At 40.8% G+C, this 12,220-nt stretch overlaps 1 protein-coding gene across 2 annotated transcripts in view; it reads right to left on the bottom strand.

Moving 5' to 3' along the window:
* ppp2r5a (protein phosphatase 2, regulatory subunit B', alpha isoform) overlaps window positions 1-12,220 on the bottom strand; it is a 71,858-nt gene that overhangs the window by 31,129 nt on the left and 28,509 nt on the right. For both annotated transcript variants that reach the window (XM_080832179.1, XM_080832180.1), the window contains exon 2: window positions 4,796-4,992. In XM_080832179.1, the coding sequence (XP_080688305.1) occupies window positions 4,796-4,992 (197 nt within the window). The remainder of the gene's footprint in view (window positions 1-4,795; window positions 4,993-12,220) is intronic.

The following is a 12,220-nucleotide window of genomic DNA, read 5'->3' as shown; positions in this document are numbered from 1 at the left end:
TGAGTTTAGATGGACCTACCCTCCCTTACATTCAAGCCATTCAGGAGGCAGAGATGCATAGTCTCTCAATCTGTCCCTCTGTCTGACACCGAACTTGGCTCTCTGTCTCCTTTGGTTGACGTTGTGGATGCTGGGAATGAGCCGGGAGCTCAATACTTGCCAAATGAAATTTAATCACGAATTATAGAATTCTCTCTAAAACAAGACATGTCTATGCTTGGGACATTCAACCAAGTCTCACATTTATTCCGTGAGATGTATCCCATTCCACCCCTGTCTGTATGTAAGAAAATCACTTGCTGAGAGCCTTCGCTTGGATAAAGATAATGACTTTTCAATCAGCATTATGAAGCTCTACAAGGCCGCTGGACGCAACAGTGGCCTTAGCATGCGTCTAAGAGATTTGTTTAGTAAGGACAGCTGCTGGATGAGGGCATGGATTCTTCTAAGGCATGTAGCCTTCGGGCAGTTCAAAATTAGGGACATATCTTGGAAAAAGTAGTAGTACATTTTATGTTAATGTTTTATTTTATTTACATTAGTACATTAGTAAATTAGTAACTTTTCATTTGAAATTGAGCATTGCCTCCAGCCTAAGTTCCACTGAGAAAATATGACAGTTTAAGAGTTAAGAGTTTGTTCAGAATTGTTCAGAGTTACTTAGCCTTCAGTAAAAGAGTTCTGTTTGAATGAGGTTGAATTAAAAATGTAATGACTAAAGACCTAAAAATAGGCTAACCCTAAGAAAGAGAGAGGTGCCCAGTACATAGGGCTAGTGGTAATGACATGTGTTTATGTGCGAACTACACAAAAATACAGATACATCATCACATAAGATTACTGCAATACCTTTATGGAATTTACAGATTTCTTTAATTCAAGAGCTTTTAAATATTGGTAATTATTGGCTCAGTTATTCAATTTTAATCCGAATCTGCAAGCAATTTAATTTCTCTTTGTAGATCAGACTGGCCCTAGCACAGTTTTGGCCGATTTGAGAATCCTAGAGTAAAAGTAAAGCTCCGCTTATGGTAGCCAGGGCCGGATTAAGACATTTTGAGGCCTGGGGCTAATTACCAAGATGAGGCCCCTATATCGCCCCGACGCACATCATGACACGCACACAAACCCACGCCAGGTGCACTGTCACATCAGTGCTTTAAAGTCCACAGAACCACTCTATAAATATGATCAGTTTAAAGCCAAGGATAAAATGTATGTGTGTAGTAGACTACACTGTAGACAATAATAAACCAATAATGTAAATGTATACATATTTCCATTCATTCAAAAGCAAAAATAAGGCTAAATAGCCAGGGAATGAAATAACGAATTGATTAAGCATTTGCCTATTAGTGAAGCAACAGCTTGGCTCCGCGCCCACATTTCTATGCGAGAGCACGGACGTGCGGTCAGGGGAGACAGAGCCTCACCTGTCATCATTAAAGTAAAAAAACAAATAACGATCAAAGGAAATACATATTTTCTACTGGTCTGTGATATAAATGTATTTTCTGCATGATTCCAATCATTTCGAGCAGTTTTATAATCAAAATCGCTGAATTTGCGCATGTCCTGTTCAAACAGACAGAAGACAGCAAGACGATGAGGCAACGACCAGCTGTGCCTTATCTCGGAATGCGCAATACCTCACAAACTGGATTGAGCGTAGAACCTATTTAGTCCTGCTGATCTGACAAAAAACCTCAGTGAAAACCTCTACATTTGACCATGACTGCGAAAATGGAAGATTCTATAGCTGAGCTAAATCATTTCACTTAGCTATGTCTAACTGGCTTGCAAATAATTTGTCTACAATTTTCAATGAATTAGCCTATCTGCAGCGATATGCGTGAGGATAAGAACTCATACATCTTCAATTGCTGATGAATTTACGTTTTATTAGGCCTATTTAGATGGAACCGGGAAGCCTGGCTTGTTACCGGCATCATCGTATTTGAAAGCACGTTATTAAAAGCGTTTATCCCTGTCTTAATGCGATGTGGTGCCAACCAAAGCAAAGTTTAGAAATGTGAATTTATCTTCTTCAGTCTTACTTTGCACTTGAGGCCTTTTGCGATTAGAGGGTCACGGTCCACGGACAAGTTTTTTGGCCCCACTCTCGTGCTTTCTTTGACCGGACATTTTCGCGCATTATAATTTGTTTCACTCTGAATGTTTCTAATGTTATGCGCGGTGCCGTTGACTCACTCGACATCGGGCAACCTGAGGCCCCCCTGGTGGCGAGGCCCGGGGCTACAGCCCCTAAAGCCCATTGCCTTAATCCGGCCCTGATGGTAGCCCGACGTGTACCTCCAAAAAATGTTACCAGTCGAGGCGACTGAGACCAATGGAGACGGTCAGATAATTCCCGCACACTGCATGAAATGTGGGATTTACGACAGTCTCCGACCCTGTGTATTGCCGTAGAAGCCCACATTGGTGTGAAAGCCCCCCCACCCCTTCCCCTTGGCCAGGCCTAGGTTTTGTTATGTTAATTTAATTGACCTGGATTGAACACAACCAACAACCCCCCCCCCGCCAGGGGAGGCACCCCGTCACTGCTTCACTGATTTAAAAAACCTGAAAGTCACAGGTTCGATCCCCACTAGTGGCAACCATGGCCCAAGTTGCTTAACAACTGTTAACGACTCTTAATGACTTATCAGAGTAAGCCTGACTCTGTACAATTACATGCCAGAAACGAAAGAACATTAAGGTGAAATAATAATATATAAGTTAGGAACATTACACATAGCCTAAGTTAAAACTCTTAAACACATACCACCATAAACATGTGAGATAATTCGACAAGAGACATTGAAAGACAGCTAACTCCGATTAGCTAAATTTGCGTCTGGATGGAAAGGTGTTATCTTTCCCCATCCCACCCATGCTAAGCCAGAAAACAGAAGGCAGGCGATTTTTTTTTAATCAGTTCTCACCACACAACGACGTCGCATCTTTGCTCCTTGAATGTCCAGTGGTGTAGTCCAGTATATACGCAGGTATACGGAATATACCCACTTATTTTTCAGTCAGCATTGGGTATACCCACTTCTCAAAACAGGGTGTTTATCCTGTGCTGTATGAATAAATAAAGAGTACCCACTTCTCCAGGGACAACTACACCACTATGAATGTCGATATGTAATGGTATGGTGTTATTGAAACTTACTACGTGTAAAAAAGACTAGAAATTTAACGTTTATTATTTCAGGTAGGCGCATACCTACGTGACAATAAATCTGTTTCTGTTTCTGACTCGAGTCTAAAGTTTCTAATGTTGCCTCGGGCGCCTTTACGTGAACATAATTAAAACGTCACATAAGTCCACAAAACAATTCCCGATTCGCACGCTCCAGTAACAGAAGAGAAATACCCCAGAGGAGGGAGGAATGATAATCCAGGTACTTGGTCGCACTGACGAGCTAGAAAATTACCAGCAAAGGTGGCTAAGCGGTTAGCAACAGCACCATTAGGTACAAAGTACCACTAACCTGAAGAGCACAGGTTCAAATCTCACGAAGCTCGCCTAAAATCTACCTGAAAAGTCACAGGTTAGATATTTACGAGTGGCAAACATGTCCCAAGTTGCGAAATGACTATCTCGATATCAGAGTAAGCCCGACTCTGTATAATCACAAGGCAAAAGTGAATCTCAAGAATATGAGTGGAACAGCCTCGAAAGTACATTGCAACCCCCGAACTCTGAAAATGAAAGCCAAAGCAAGAATCGTGAAATCCCCGAAATCAAAACCCTAAAGACAGAACTCTGAAAACGGTGAGCTAATCAAGAAATGTGATAACCCCGGAGCAAAACCCCAAAGACAGAATATTAATTAAATTATTATCGTGTACATTTTAATTTCGTTTTTATGGGGCAATAGCTGTAAATGGGAGGGGATACGTTTTGTCAGTTGAAAGCTGACCTATAGACAGAATCTCATTCTGTCTCATCACAAGACGTTTTAATTCAATTCCTTCTCGTTTTCAACCAATGGCTGCAGCAGGGTGTGTGTGGCTAGACTGCTGACAGTCAATATGCTAATAAGAGCATTTCGCACCTTTGTCAGCGGGAGGTGAGAATGCTAAACACACCGGCCCCCCTCCCCTCGCAGGTTCCTTCCCGGGAATTTCCGTTCGTATGCGGCAGACGGATATTTCGGGGGAATGTACGCGATCAGCCAGGAATGGTGATCATTCGCGGCTGTATCACAGCGTTTACGGGCCCGATAATCTTGCTTTTCGTGCAGTGGCAACCCCTAGCGTTCCGGCAGTAAATTGCAATACCATTCTGAAAACTGCAACGCAGAACTTAGAAAGACCCCATCAAAGCGCCTGCATGGTCACAGAGTTGGATACACAGAGTACTATAACAGAACCCTAAGAGTGACATATTAATCCAAAATGACTCTTAATTGCTCCTGTAAGGCCTCCTGTTGAGGGGGGGTTGAGGGGTATCTGTAAGATCGGATATTTAAGCATCTGTTGCAAGATGCAATATTAAGGCTAGGTGGGACACTTTCTGTCCAGATATTGAAGATAAAATGAAGTGATACCTCAGTTATTACATTATTGGCTCAGTTATTACATAACAGGCCAATAACGTAATAATTTGCTACACAACTGATGAAACAACCATGGCCCCACTTCTCCTTCTCACAATTCCAAATATTGTGCCTATTATGCTATGCCACATCATTTTAACCTTTTAATAAAAGAAAAATCAAGGAAAGAAAAAGAAAACACACGTGTGACAAACAAAATAGAAACAGACAGCAGTGTAACTGACCATGTGTGCGATGTCGGGGTATGCCTGCTCGGTGAGCACCCCACGGTTGGTGGACACATAGTCCACCAGCTCGGTGAGCGTGGCCCGCTTGATCTCTTTGCTCTTCAGGTCGATCACCGAGTCCATGAAGTCAAAGAGCATGGAGCACTGCTGCAGCTTCTGCACAAACAGCTCCTGCTGCTCTGTGGAGGGGGCGTCTGGACACACACAAAGACACACACACACATAGAGTTTTTGATTAGAAAAGGTCAGAATAAGAGGTTTATCATGCAATTCGTTATGAGCTCTTCTGAATATATCTTACACATCTGAGTGGGCCTTATTTAGCAACTACAGAGGCATTTCAGCGATAAAATGCAAAGTGTGATTGTGTTGCAGCATCAGAGGTCCCTCTTTTTTCCTACTCTATGCAAGCTACATGAGAGTTTCAACCTATGGAAGAATGGTTTGATTCCCTGTGGGACAAGGCAGGGGATAGACTACAAAAAGATACACAGCGACGATCCATTCAACAAATGCAAAAGTTCATCATGAAATAAACTTATAGTAAACATAGAATTCCACAGAATTTCCTTCTGTTCTTTTACACATATATGCATTCCTTTGTGTTTTCCACAGACGGGTGGTCCATTGCGTTATAAAACTCTTTTTTAATATATATATATATATATATATATATATATTTGGTCTAATCTGTGTGAGGTTTCTATAGCAATTGAGTGTTGGAATGATTATGGCTTTATCCACAGTTATTACATAAGGCTGCTCAACTCTATGGCTTGGTTTTTCCCTTCCTGCATTCACTAAACAGTTACCATGGAACAAAAATTTTATTTCTTGCATTGGAGGCACTGTGTAATTATAAAGTCACCAAATGTGTCACATATTTGTATGTTTGCAGCTGAGAGCTATGTCAGCGCCGTATAATAAAGAAAGTTGCACCACTCCCATTGACTTACATGGAACAATTGTTTGCTCAGCTCAAAAGTTCCAAACATTGGTGTAAGTCAATGCAACTATATCGGTTTTTGGAATACCAAGTATTTGGAACCATTATGAAGAGGAGGTGTTAAAATTAAATATGTTCAGTATGTCATCCAGGGTTTTTCCTGGGTCAAAATGGCTCTTCGGTGCACCCCAAAAAAAATTGCGCGCTGCGCGCGCACAGTCTGTCTTATCTATCACCGTATTAGCAGACATCAAAGTCTTTTTTTTCCCCTTTTCTTACATTTCATAAATAATGGAGGATATGCTTGAGGTTATCATTTTGCTTCCACTTTAAATCAAAATCGACAATAGGCTAATACATTGACAATAGTCCAAGCCCCATGGTGCTATCATGTATGGTTCAAAGATTATCAAGGTTTACCTCATATATATACAGTGGCGGACCTACCATTAAGGCGAACTAGGCAACTGCCTTAGGCCCTCACCCAGCAGAAAGCCCACGATAAATTGCCCACCCAGGCACCGATGGGACGGCCTAAGTCCATAACCAACCGGCCCTCCCGCAGATATCGTCGGTTGCGACAGTTTTACTTGCTTAACCGAATACATTATATACCTCTAATGATAACCAACGGGATTCACTGTCTGCTATTTATACTACTCCTAGTGACCTGTATTCACACTCATGGTTACTATTGTCTTACTATTTTCTAATCTCCTCCGTCAGTCTTACTATGTTTATTTGTTATTAAATGTTAATCACTCTAGCCTAATACTTGCGTGTCTCGCTCGTAGACACCTTTAACACCCCTACACACACACACACACACACACACACACACACACAATCACACACCCAGCATGCAACACTACCATTACCACTGATGTTTACACCCCATCGTATGTTCTGTTCTGTTCATTTCTACAACAAAGTTCAAACCAGTGGTGGCGGACCTTAAGGGCGATTGTGGCGACAAACTGCTTTCAGGAAAAGGAGATTTTTTTTCTCTGTCGGCGTACTAATTAAGATAAATTGACAACAAAACAACTAGAATGCGTTTCGTGAACGAACTGCGAGAGTGTGCTTGCTCTGTTGCGGCCATGACCGAGAGAACAAGTGCCTTGGAATTGGGGCAGGTGTCAGCTCTCCAGCTCTCCCTGCTGGATGAGCATGCACAAATGAGTATGCACAAATGAGTATGCATGAGTGAGTATGCATGAGTGAGTATGCACGAGTGAGTATGCACGAGTGAGTATGCACGAGTGAGTATGCATGAGTGAGTATGCATGAGTGAGTATGCATGAGTGAGTATGCACGAGTGAGTATGCACGAGTGAGTAAACACGAGTGAGTACGCATGAGTGAGTACGCATGAGTGAGTAAACATGAGTGAGTAAACATGAGTGAGTATGCATGAGTGAGTATGCACGAGTGAGTATGCATGAGTGAGTATGCATGAGTGAGTATGCACGAGTGAGTAAACATGAGTGAGTATGCATGAGTGAGTAGAGCCCTGGTATGGAAGGTGTCTCTTAATATTCCTAGTTATACAGTTGAATGGAGAGGGACAGAGAGAGAAGAGGAACCGTGCGCAGGTGTCAGTGAGAGTTGTCAGTGAATCACAGGTGCAAGCCAGTTTAATGAGCCTATTATGATGTCATAATGCCTCAAAGTTCTGCCATGCAAGTCTATGGAGAAAAAAGGTGATGGAAAAAGAGGAATAAAAAAGGAGTGGCAAGGAGTACCGCCACGAAAAGTCATAGCAGCTTGCACCGGATCGGGCCGGACGTTTTGGTGTTTGAACGGCGTCTCTATCTCAATCGGGCGAGGAGTAGTTAGCTGCAAGAAAAACTAGAATGCGTTTCGTGAACGAACTGCGAGAGTGTGCTTGCTCTGTGACAGAGAGAACAAGTGCCTATGAATTAACATGTATTTACATCTACTCAATCAGTGTAGTGGGGCCTTCTTCCAATATATTTTAGCAAGCAACCAAGCTCAACCATTATATTTTGGCTCCACTGACGTTTAGACATATGAGGGTATCTCAGAGTTTCGTTATACTGGCTTACTGAGCTAAGTGAATTGTTGAAATTGCTATCTTGGTAAAAGGAAACATCTCTGCAACAATATTGGAATGAATGCGGTTACATAGCCAGCTTTACTTAAAGTTTATTGTAAGATAGGCCTATATGTTAGACTTAATGCAGTTAGAGTTAGACTGTAGGTCTAGTATCAAACGTAAGCAACACTTTTACTGTATAGCTAGAGAGCACGTGTATCACATTGGTTTATAGTCTGTCAAATTAGTTCTAGTTATTGGTGTTCGTTGGCATAAAAAGTTAGTCTTCTCTTATAAGCCTATAGTACATCTGATTAGAGCTAGCAACCATGAAAAACCTCTTCTGAAACTAAGAAGGATAACTATGACTAAATGTGACTAAAACTAATATGCATTTTTGTCTTAAGACTGAATCTAAAATAGCTGCCAAAATTAATACATCTCAGTGTTCATTTTGGCAGCTATTTTAGATTCAGTGCATATTAGTTTTAGTCACATTTAGTCATAGTTATCCTTCTTAGTTTCAGTCTAGTTTTCGAAAACTGAGCACACTACAACAGCTACATCCTCAAACGTTTTTCAGTTAACCTAATGATTCAAGGTCTCTCATGAATCATTACTCCCAGGACACGGGTTAATGTTAACTCACGCTATCGGCCACAACAAGTTAACCATTCTTTCAGTATAAGCAACCTTTGCATAGCCCCGCACAGCTAGGATAGCTAACGTTACCGTAGTAGGAATACAAGCCTTAGCTCACTTGACCACACAACTAAATTCATGAATTACTTCACAGGTTTACTTAACAACTTGAATTAAGGAAAATGATCCCCCGTTACGGCTAGCTGAAACTGCCAGTGGATACTCCCGTTACGTAGTGTTAGTTAGCCTTTAGCCCCGTACTCAGATGTTACAGTTGCTTAACACAGCTAGGATAGCTCTGCTTAACACAGCTAACGTTACCGTAGTGGGAATACAAGCCTTAGTTCACTATATCCACACAACTAAATTCATGAATTACTTCAAAGGTTTACTTCACAACTTGAATTACGGAAAATGTCGTCTCCAACGTTAACGTAACGTTAATTTATATGTTAGCTGCTACGGCTAACTATCAGTTTCCATTAAAATTTCAGTCAGTACACTGAAAATGCTTCCATTCAACTCACCTTAACGAAGTGGAAATACGGTAGCTAGGTTAGAAACTGTAGTTACTCTTATTCTTTCTCAAAGTTGAATTGAGAGGGACAGAGAAATACGGTTCCTCTTATTCTTTTTCAAAGTTGAATTGAGAGGGACAGAGAAAATGACGTTCCTTGGATTTGGCGGTGTCAGTGAGAAGCACAGCTGCAGGCCAGTTTAATGACCCTATTATGACGTCATAATGGCAGAGCTCTGCCATGCAAGTCTATGGAGAAAAAAGGGGATGAAAAAGAGGGATAAAAAAGGAGTGCCAAGGGGTACCGCCACGAAAAGTCATAGCAGCTTGCACCGGATCGAGCTGGACGTTTTGGTGTTTGAATGGCGTCTCTAGCTCAATCAGGCGAGGAGTAGTTAGCTGCAAGAAAAACGTACGGAATAAATAAATAAATAAACTAGAATGCGTTTCGTGAACGAACTGCGAGAGTGTGCTTGCTCTGTGACAGAGAGAACAAGTGCCTATGAATTAACATGTATTTACATCTACTCAATCAGTGTAGTGGGGCCTTCTTCCAATATATTTTAGCAAGCAACCAAGCTCAACCATTATATTTTGGCTCCACTGACGTTTAGACATATGAGGGTATCTCAGAGTTTCGTTATACTGGCTTACTGAGCTAAGTGAATTGTTGAAATTGCTATCTTGGTAAAAGGAAACATCTCTGCAACAATATTGGAATGAATGCGGTTACATAGCCAGCTTTACTTAAAGTTTATTGTAAGATAGGCCTATATGTTAGACTTAATGCAGTTAGAGTTAGACTGTAGGTCTAGTATCAAACGTAAGCAACACTTTTACTGTATAGCTAGAGAGCACGTGTATCACATTGGTTTATAGTCTGTCAAATTAGTTCTAGTTATTGGTGTTCGTTGGCATAAAAAGTTAGTCTTCTCTTATAAGCCTATAGTACATCTGATTAGAGCTAGCAACCATGAAAAACCTCTTCTGAAACTAAGAAGGATAACTATGACTAAATGTGACTAAAACTAATATGCATTTTTGTCTTAAGACTGAATCTAAAATAGCTGCCAAAATTAATACATCTCAGTGTTCATTTTGGCAGCTATTTTAGATTCAGCAGCTATTTTAGATTCAGTGCATATTAGTTTTAGTCACATTTAGTCATAGTTATCCTTCTTAGTTTCAGTCTAGTTTTCGAAAACTGAGCACACTACAACAGCTACATCCTCAAACGCTTTTCAGTTAACCTAATGATTCAAGGTCTCTCATGAATCATTACTCCCAGGACACGGGTTAATGTTAACTCACGCTATCGGCCACAACAAGTTAACCATTCTTTCAGTATAAGCAACCTTTGCATAGCCCCGCACAGCTAGGATAGCTAACGTTACCGTAGTAGGAATACAAGCCTTAGCTCACTTGACCACACAACTAAATTCATGAATTACTTCACAGGTTTACTTAACAACTTGAATTAAGGAAAATGATCCCCCGTTACGGCTAGCTGAAACTGCCAGTGGATACTCCCGTTACGTAGTGTTAGTTAGCCTTTAGCCCCGTACTCAGATGTTACAGTTGCTTAACACAGCTAGGATAGCTCTGCTTAACACAGCTAACGTTACCGTAGTGGGAATACAAGCCTTAGTTCACTATATCCACACAACAAAAATGATGAATTACTTCAAAGGTTTACTTCACAACTTGAATTACGGAAAATGTCGTCTCCAACGTTAACGTAACGTTAATTTATATGTTAGCTGCTACGGCTAACTATCAGTTTCCATTAAAATTTCAGTCAGTACACTGAAAATGCTTCCATTCAACTCACCTTAACGAAGTGGAAATACGGTAGCTAGGTTAGAAACTGTAGTTACTCTTATTCTTTCTCAAAGTTGAATTGAGAGGGACAGAGAAATACGGTTCCTCTTATTCTTTTTCAAAGTTGAATTGAGAGGGACAGAGAAAATGACGTTCCTTGGATTTGGCGGTGTCAGTGAGAAGCACAGCTGCAGGCCAGTTTAATGACCCTATTATGACGTCATAATGGCAGAGCTCTGCCATGCAAGTCTATGGAGAAAAAAGGGGATGAAAAAGAGGGATAAAAAAGGAGTGCCAAGGGGTACCGCCACGAAAAGTCATAGCAGCTTGCACCGGATCGAGCTGGACGTTTTGGTGTTTGAATGGCGTCTCTAGCTCAATCAGGCGAGGAGTAGTTAGCTGCAAGAAAAACGTACGGAATAAATAAATAAATAAATAAATAAATAAAGAAAACTTGACGATAACAATACTGTGCTTCCCTTCGGGCAAGCACACTAATAAAGAAAACTTGACGATAACAATACTGTGCTTCCCTTCGGGCAAGCACACTAACTAGAATGCGTTTCGTGAACGAACTGCAAGAGTGTGCTTGCTCTGTGACAGAGAGAACAAGTGCCTATGAATTAACATGTATTTACATCTACTCAATCAGTGTAGTGGGGCCTTCTTCCAATATATTTTAGCAAGCAACCAAGCTCAACCATTATATTTTGGCTCCACTGACGTTTAGACATATGAGGGTATCTCAGAGTTTCGTTATACTGACTTACTGAGCTAAGTGAATTGTTGAAATTGCTATCTTGGTAAAAGGAAACATCTCTGCAACAATATTAGAATGAATGCGGTTACATAGCCAGCTTTACTTAAAGTTTATTGTAAGATAGGCCTATATGTTAGACTTAATGCAGTTAGAGTAAGTCTGTAGGTGTAGTATCAAACGTAAGCAACACTTTTACTGTATAGATAGAGAGCACGTGTATCACATTGGTTTATAGTCTGTCAAATTAGTTCTAGTTATTGGTGTTCGTTGCCATACAAAGTTAGTCTTCTCTTATAAGCCTAGGTAGTACATCTGATTAGAGCTAGCAACCATGAATTGCAGATTAAGGGGTCCCCTATCTCAGTGTTCATTTTGGCAGCTATTTTTAGATTCAGTCTTAAGACAAAAATGCATATTAGTTTTAGTCACATTTAGTCATAGTTATCCTTCTTAGTTTCAGTCTAGTTTTCGAAAACCCATTACAATTTAGTCTAGTTTTAGGCACATTTAAAATTCCATATTATAGCCACATTAAACTCATTCCCTTCCCTTCTCAGGCCCAGGGACCTCCTGTGTTGTGTCAACTGCATAGTAGTCTAGCTTGCAGTACTTACATTGTGGATGCAATTAGTCTCCAAGATACAGATCTCATGCCTACAGCTGAATTCGAATTTGTTT

This window comes from Sprattus sprattus, assembly GCF_963457725.1.
Source record: "Sprattus sprattus genome assembly, chromosome: 2".
Classification (NCBI taxonomy): Eukaryota; Metazoa; Chordata; class Actinopteri; order Clupeiformes; family Clupeidae; genus Sprattus; species Sprattus sprattus.
Note: the sequence above shows the minus strand (reverse complement) of the source record. Positions and strands in the feature narration are given on the sequence as shown.